Here is an 8,658-nt window from a genome sequence, read left to right as displayed (position 1 = left end):
TTGTTACATAATGCTTACATAAGACCTAAATTGGAAACCAACCGTTTATCATCTTTTATAATCAAAACATGGATAAAAGCCCTCACTCAGAATATAATGGCTAATCAAATGGACATGTTACACCCGGTGATCACAAGCCATTGCTTGTCATTGGGACAGTGGAGACCTTTATGGAAAAACAAACACAGTAAGGACCATTTGATCAAAATGTGAATACACTTGATGACATAAGGGGAAACAGTGAAGCTGTGATGATACTATAGTGATGACTGACTGCACTCAGTTATCACTATAGTATCATCATAGTTTCACTGTTTCCCCTTATGTCGTCAAGTGTATTCACATTTTGATCGAATGGTCCTTACTGTGTTTGTTTTTCCACAAAAGGTCTCCACTGTCCCAATGAAAAGCAATGGCTTGAGAAAAACTGGCCCTGAGATAAATAAAAACTGTGTGTACATCCAACACTCTGCCCACTTAAGAGTACCTTTAAGTATATCATTTTTGTTGTGCCTCTGATGTCCTTTAACTTATGAGGCAAGAAAAACAAAATGTTTGCAAGTGAGAAAATGACTAAACGTAAACAAACATTCTTAAACAGGGACTTTAATTAAAGGGTGTTCAAACTGGAGTCCATAATTTAGCATTTTATATATATATATATATATATATATATAAATATATATATATATATATATATACACACACACACACACACACACACACACACACACACACACACACACACACACACACACACACACATATAAGCTAAAACAATTTGTTATTTTTAGATCATAGACTTTCTAAAAGCAGATTGAAAATAATATAAAAAAATTTTTTTTATCTATTGTCAGCCCTAGTTTTAACAGCAATACAATTTTCTAAATAACATTTTACAGTACATTAATCCAAATGTTTAACACAAGAAATAAAAAAGTAATAATCTCCATATATGTTATGGGGTTTCATTCTTGCGACCTACAATTTGCTTGGACTTCAGTACAATAAAAAAAGCTAATTACTTAGTTTAAGAGGCATGGCAACTCTATAATATCAAACATAATAGTTTATGCACACAGTAAAATTGGTCTGTATATCTGAAAATAAATAAATCCCTTTTTATTTTAGGAAGCAGTTATCATATTTGGGATCTATGTCATCAAAATGTTTGAAAGTCCTTACTGTAATCAAAAGCTCCTAGGCTTTGAGGACAACTGCTGCCATGTGTTTATTTGTAGTGAAAAGTAATACAATTAATGCTGATCATCACTGTCTAATTGTCCTCAGTAAATTATACTACTCTTATATCACAGTCAATTATGCAACACTAATTACTTAAGTTGAAAATCAGCAACACTTAAAGGTACTCTAATTTGCTTGCACAATCCAGTCCAAATGTTAATTGGAGTTTTAGGTCAAGCAGACCACTTACTATATGTTTGTATAATTTACTGCTTGTTTTCATCACAGACCCAAAATTGAGGTCAGAGTTTTTATTTTTCAGTCCAAGACAGCCGTAAAATATCATTTTGGAGCAAAAAACAATAACGTCATCACTCCTGGTTAGTGCAATTCAATTGAAAACAGACTTTTTTTCCCCTGCTGTCCCCTCATCAGTTCTTCTTAACATCTGCTGATCACCAGCACCATCACTGAAGTTGTGAGAGCCGTTCAGCTCATCATATAGCCAGGAGTTTAGTCACACTGGCCATACAGTATATCTGACAGATAATGGCTACTTGCCCTTAAAATCCTGATCTACAACATAATCTGCACTATTGCAAAGTAGACGGCGCATTACGGCGTGGTGCTTTCAAAAGCCCATTATGCTTTAATCCTTCACGCTCCTCTAATGTATTTCCCACAATGCTCCCCTCCCAGGGTATCTTCCAAAACAAACATGGCAGAAAAGCTTTCTTTGAGCTGTATTTTTTTCAAGAAACAAGTAGTTTAGCTGATCAATACAGTCTCATCTGACTCCTGGGATATGAGAAAGGCGCTTTCCTGCTGAACTTTGGAACTCACTACATGTCTTTTGCATGACTTATTTAATGTTTTTAATTACACAACATGCATACTTATGCAGATATACATTATTCGGACTACTTTCCACAAGGAGAGGACAGGTTACATCATTTAGCAATCCATACTGCCTCATCCAGAGAGAATAATGGCCAGCTTCCTCAAATGTCTGACTCAGACTATAGGGAGGAGAAATAATGTCATCAACGTGTAATAAAACACTGATCCATCCATCATCCTTATAGTCATGATGGTGGTTATTGAATTTTTAATGTTTGCTTAAAAAGCTTTTGCTCTTTACACATCTTCACCAACATTTTCAGATTTATGTATTTGTTTTCCTGTAAACCATAAATTGTTTGCTGACTGATTTAAGTTACCTGTCATGTAAGTGTTTACCTAATGTAGTCCAAAAATCAACTTTCACCTTCTATTTACAAAAAACAGTTTATTTATATTGTTCTCCACCAACATTTTTGTATTTTATGACTGTATTGTGTTTAAATGCCTCTTTGAAGCAGCATGCAAGCAAGTTGGAAAAAATAAACAATGACATACAAGAAGCTGAAGGGGGCCATCTAGAGGGGAACAGAGTGAACTACAACCTTTGAACCCATTTCACCTTTTTCATCCCCCAAATTGTTCACTATAAGCTTTCATTGATCATCCTGGGAATGACATAGTGCCCAGCACATTCTTTGGAGGAGAAGGTAAATCGATAATGGCTCGGTCTGAAAAGGGACCTCAGTATTGATCTTAAAGAAGACTAGACCCCTGCCATACGGTAGGAGAGATACTGTGACTTGTCTTATGAAATCAGACACCCCTGACAACCTATTTGAAACCGGCTCAAACCTGGATGACTGTTTGAGGACCAGGTTGTTTTTAAATATTGCTACGGTCTCCTCCTTCCAACATCTCAGCCGAGGTTTTTGAGAGGCCCCCATTATTCCAGTTTCAGCTTGTTAACCCCAAAATGCAATGCGATCAATGTACAGTGAGGTAATCTCCATAGGGCACCTCTAAAGCCAGGTCACATTCAAACACATGGTAATAATAGTCTCAGTGACTGGGAATGCAATTGGCTGCTATTAGGGCTATACAGTATATCTAGCCTATATGTAAGGTCCTTCTGTACCAGATTAATAAGCATGGTTATTGAAAACTCTTCAGTTAAAAAGGATAATTATTAATGATGATGTTAGTTATAATCGTGTAATAGTATGTAAACTATATTAGGATAATAATATTTTATGTTAATTAGCAAGTTGAGGTGTAATTGAAGGTGATTCTTGCCTGCAGAGAGTGTCGTTGTGAATTGTGTGTTCACCACCAGAGAAATATTGCTCTGCCCATTCCCAACTGTGGCAAGGGGCTGATAAAAACACTGTAGAAGAGGTAAATAGCTGTCATTTAATTATGTTTATTTAATATATGCCATTGTATTTAATATATGCCACTGGCACTACAGGTTTGTATGAGATATTACATAAAGGTTTATTTTGCTCATAAAAATTCTAATGCATCCAGGTTCAACCTTTACATATTGTGCATGCAAATTTATCCATATTTCTGTCTCTCCCTCACCTTTTTTGAAAATGAAAAGTCACTATCAATATTCATATTCATAAAAGGCGCAAATCACAATGATCTGTAACCCAAACATGTTACATTTAATTTCTAAATGTAGAAAAGAAGAAGAACAGAATTTATCTTGATCAAAATAATATTATCTTATGGGAAAAAGCAGAGGAAAAAAATAGGACTTCTAATGTAGGCCTATGTGTGTGTGTGTGTGTGTGTGTGTGTGTGTGTGTGTGTGCGTGTGTGTGGCCCTAGATGAATCGGTTTACTTAAGAGGGATAATTTCCTGTTTTGCCACATTCAGTTAGGAATTTTAACATTAAATTGCATGCCTTTTTTCTTAAACGGACGCTTGCTATTACAGATCATTGTTTTTTTATCCGATCTGCATGAGTGTTGAATAAGTTCTCATCTGTGTCCAGCTTGTACATTATTAATTACACTCTCTCACTGTTTGGAATCACAAACACATTCCTACTTTGATCAGGCTTTTGGAAGGGCAGCCGCAGCAGCAAGAGCAAGGCCCATATATGAATATTCAATAGTGCGTGCTGACGTTCCCTGGTGACTTTTCAAGAGCGTCCAAACACGCAACTCATACGACGTCCCTTCACCGTAGTGGGATTCGTAAACTCGCGCTCTGGACTCACTGGTTGAAATCCAGCTGCTTGCACGAGACCAAGTCAGCTCTACACGCACAGCGCCCACAACATGGTAAGAAACATATAAAAACCTTTTTACTTGTATACGGTTTTTCACTTGTATACGTTAACTCTCGAACGTCCAAATTGCCACAACGAAATGCCTCCGATATATTGGAAATGGTTGGACAGGTAAAAGTTATGGTGTTATGTTTATTTTCACATTCATTTTTTTTATTTATTAAATCTGACTTTGTATTGCCTATTATACGAACTAACAATATTTAGAGAGTCGAGTAAATGACTTTTTCCTTTTCATCTCCGATTCAGGGTTTTGCTATAACCATGTTCGTCATTTACATCATTTCGCACTGTTGATCTTTTTAATATAACACTCATGGTTTTACTTCGCTTTCATCTCGAGTCGTGTCTGTTCCTGCAGCAGCAGCAGCATTAGTTCAGCAGATTAGACTGTTGCTAAGAGACCTGTTGATGTCAGTCAGTTTTATCAGTGTTGGAGCTACATTATGACTGACGTGTGTTTGCACAGGTTCAGTCTGGGACAATAGTGTGTGGATGGTACAAAAGAAAATGCTGACACAAATCAGCTTAATTTACCTTAATTTAGCGCACCGTTTTCATTTTTTTTTTTTTAAGTTTTGCTCAAGCCTATATAAAAAGTCTATATTTTCAAGCCTTTTTCTAAATGCATATTTTAATGTCTTGTTGTAAAACTGGTTTAAAGACCATGCGATCTTTGCTGAAAGGGCAAAAGCTAAGAGTTAAGTATCTTAGGAATTTCATTACTCCAACCACCTGAGGAATATGGTGGAAACTCTTAAAAAAAAAAAAAAAACACAAGTCATTATTGTTTCCATATGGGGTTCACAACAACCAATCACAGTGTTTTTTTCCCGAAACATCCCCCTTGGAATGGTTGTTTAAGAGTGTGAGTGTTTGCAAAACTTTTCAAATGTGTCTGTTCTTAACAAATAATCATTATATCGAAGTATATTCAATATAATTATTATAATAAGTTTAAAATAATATATATATATATATATATATATATATATATATATATATATATATATATATATATATATATATATATATACACACACACACACACACATTAATGTTATTAGAAATTATTTAGAAATTATTAGAATTAATAAGGAGTTAAATAATATAACTTGTAAATAAAACATTTCACAATATTATTTTATCTCTGTGTACACACTACATTTTACTCTTGGAGATGGCATGATTTGTAACATTCGTACAAAGTTCACAAAACCCCTATATACATGGAACTGTCGGATATTTTCTAACAGAACTGTTTTAAACACCCAGGCTGGGAAGATCCAGACTCTTACTATGGAGGAGAGGGAGCACCTCCTGCCCATGATGAGGAACGCTCAGTGGGTGGAGGTGGTGGGGAGGGATGCCATTTACAAAGAGTTCCTCTTCAAAGACTTCAACCAGGTAAAAACTTCTGGAAAACTGCCAAGAGAGACTAAGGCTATAAAACTATTAAGAGTTATATATAGTACTTCACAATTCTTATACATTAGATTAGATTAGATTAGATTCAACTTTATTGTCATTATGCAGAGTACAAGTACAGAGCTAATGAAATGCAGTTAGCATCTAACCAGAAGTGCAAGAATATAGTGTTTTATTTTATATACATAAAAGTGCAGAGTAAGTAAAGCTATGATATACAGAATGTACAGTGGAGTTGCTATATACAGTATTGAGCAGAGTATATACAGATTATAAATATGAATGCAATGTAGATATTGTATGTACATTATGAACAGAGCAATGAAGGATTATATATACATTATGAATAGCAGGAACGTGAGAACAGTGGTAATAAATACAGTTGAATGAGTGTGCAAAGTATTGTTGAACAATCTATTATATGCAAAATAACAGTAGTGCAATGATTTTTTGTAGAAATAGTCTACTGTGCTTGTACAGTAACCACTTAGACAGTTTATAGTGTAATGGATTTAACCATGTGCAGTCTGTGCAAAATATGAGTAGTGCAATACATGTATGTAAAGTACTGTGACCAGTGCAGTAAAAGAGCAGGTGCAGGTTAGATAGGTGGTGCGGCATTCAGAAGTGTCACAGCCTCAGGAAAGAAGCTCTTCCTGAGCCTACTAGTTCGAGAGCGTAGGCTTCTGTAACGCCTGCCGGATGGAAGGAGGGTGAAAAGTCCATGGTTAGGGTGAGAGGCATCCTTGATGATGTTTCTTGCCCTGCCCAGACAGCGCCTGTGATAAATGTTCTCGATGGATGTTAACTGGGTGCCGGTGATCCGTTGAGCAGTTTTCACCACCCGCTGGAGTGCTTTGCGGTCAGATGCGGAGCAATTGCTGTACCACACTGAGATGCAGTTTGTAAGTATGCTCTCAATGGTACAGCGGTAGAATTCAGCAAGGATCCTGGGACTGAGGTGAACTTTTTTAAGGCTCCGTAAGAAATAAAGGCGCTGCTGAGCCTTTTTGACCAGGGTGGAGGTGTTTAGGGACCAGGTGAGGTCATCTGAGATGTTGATGCCAAGGAACTTGAAACTTGACACACGCTCCACTACAGCTCCGTTGATGTAGATGGGTGTGTGTGCATGATTCCTAGTCCGCCTGAAGTCCACAATGATCTCCTTTGTCTTCTGGGTGTTTAGTTCCAGGTTGTTGGTGGCACACCACACAGCCAGGTGCTGCACCTCATCCCTGTAGGCTGACTCGTCGTCATCCTTGATCAGACCTACCACTGTGGTGTCATCTGCAAATTTGACTATGGTGTTGGAGCCATAAACAGGAACGCAGTCATGGGTGAAAAGGGAGTACAGGAGAGGGCTCAGTACGCAGCCTTGTGGCACTCCAGTGTTCAGGATGATGATGGAGGAGGAGAGGTTATCTAACTTAACAGACTGAGGTCTGTTAGTCAGAAAATCTAGAATCCAGTTGCAGATGGGTGTGCTGATTCCAAGATGGCTGAGCTTGGAGATCAGCTTGGAGGGGATTACCGTATTAAATGCAGAACTGAAGTCTATGAACAGCATTCTCACATGTGTGTTCTGACTGTCCAGGTGGGTGAGGGCAGAGTGAAGTGCCGTTGAGATGGCGTCCTCAGTTGACCTATTGTTGCGATAGGCAAATTGGAATGGGTCTAATGTAGCAGGGAGACAGGCTTTTAAGTGGGATGCTACCAGTTTCTCAAAGCACTTGGCAATGATGGGGGTGAGTGCAACAGGACGGAAGTCGTTAGGGACCGATGCAGTGGAGTGCTTCGGTACCGGCACGATGGTGGAGGTTTTGAAGCAAGTGGGGACAGTTGCTTGGGCCAGGGACAGATTGAAAATGTCCGTGAAGACCTCAGCCAGCTGCTCTGCACAGGCTTTAAGCACACGACCAGGTATTCCGTCAGGGCCAGCTGCTTTCCGTCCATTCACTTTACGCAAAGTGGAGTAAACATCTGATGTGGAGAGTGTGAGAGGCAGTTCACTGGGTTGATGCTCAGTTTTGAGTGAGATCTCCTTATTATTTTTATCAAAACGAGCATAAAAGTGATTGAGCTCGTCTGGGAGGGAGGCAGAGCTGGAGGGGGGCACAGAGTTAGGTAGTTTGTAATCTGTGATAGATTGTATGCCTTGCCACATACGCCGGGGGTCTGAAGAATTGAAGTGTTCTTCAATCCTCTGTTTATGTTTGAGTTTGGCCTGGCAGATACCCTTCCTCAGGTTGGCTCTGGCTGAGCTGTTTATGCAAGCAGCATACATGCTGCTTGCATCATACTTTTATATACTGTATGCACAATGATAGGACATGCTCTTTCCCTTTCAGGCTTTTGGATTCATGTCCAGAGTAGCATTACAGGCTGAGAAAATGGATCATCACCCTGAATGGTTTAATGTGTATAATAAGGTAAATAGATAATTGGCTCATCGGTGTACCATTTTGATTTTGATGATAATGAAGACAAAAGTTTCCTTTTACATATATTAATTTCTAAATAAAACTAGGAATGTGTTTTAAAGAAGGTCTATTAATGCAGTGAATTTTGATTTCATGTTGACTCATCTGCCTGTTTTCCCTCTGGTAGGTTCAGATCACTCTCAGTACTCATGAATGTGGAGGACTCTCACAACGGGACATCACCCTCGCAACTTTCATAGATCAGGCCTCTGTCCTCTGAATAGACCCTCTCACTTGAAAAACTTGTCAGTCAACCTCTGTAGCCTGTAAAACTGGACCAAAAATATTGTGAAACTTCCTTCACTACAGGCTTGACTGTGTAGCCTGCCTGTTAAGCCTGATATTTTCCCAAAAAGTATTAATGGAACAATATTTTTTTTTAATTATTTTACATTCACAATACATTAATGCACTACAGA

At 38.1% G+C, this 8,658-nt stretch overlaps 1 protein-coding gene across 1 annotated transcript; it reads left to right on the top strand.

Annotated features, from left to right (window-relative positions):
* The first annotated feature begins 4,171 nt into the window (after positions 1-4,171).
* On the top strand, positions 4,172-8,511 carry LOC113112662 (pterin-4-alpha-carbinolamine dehydratase-like). Its single transcript, XM_026278418.1, has 4 exons — positions 4,172-4,323; positions 5,607-5,738; positions 8,108-8,188; positions 8,367-8,511. The coding sequence occupies exons 1-4, from the start codon at positions 4,321-4,323 to the stop codon at positions 8,457-8,459; spliced, it is 309 nt and encodes a 102-aa protein (XP_026134203.1). The 5' UTR covers positions 4,172-4,320; the 3' UTR covers positions 8,460-8,511.
* Positions 8,512-8,658: the final 147 nt, after the last annotated feature.

Source organism: Carassius auratus, chromosome 13, assembly GCF_003368295.1.
Source record: "Carassius auratus strain Wakin chromosome 13, ASM336829v1, whole genome shotgun sequence".
Taxonomy (NCBI): domain Eukaryota; kingdom Metazoa; phylum Chordata; class Actinopteri; order Cypriniformes; family Cyprinidae; genus Carassius; species Carassius auratus.
The sequence above is the reverse complement of the archived record's forward strand: the minus strand, read 5'-3'. Positions and strand labels throughout refer to the sequence as shown.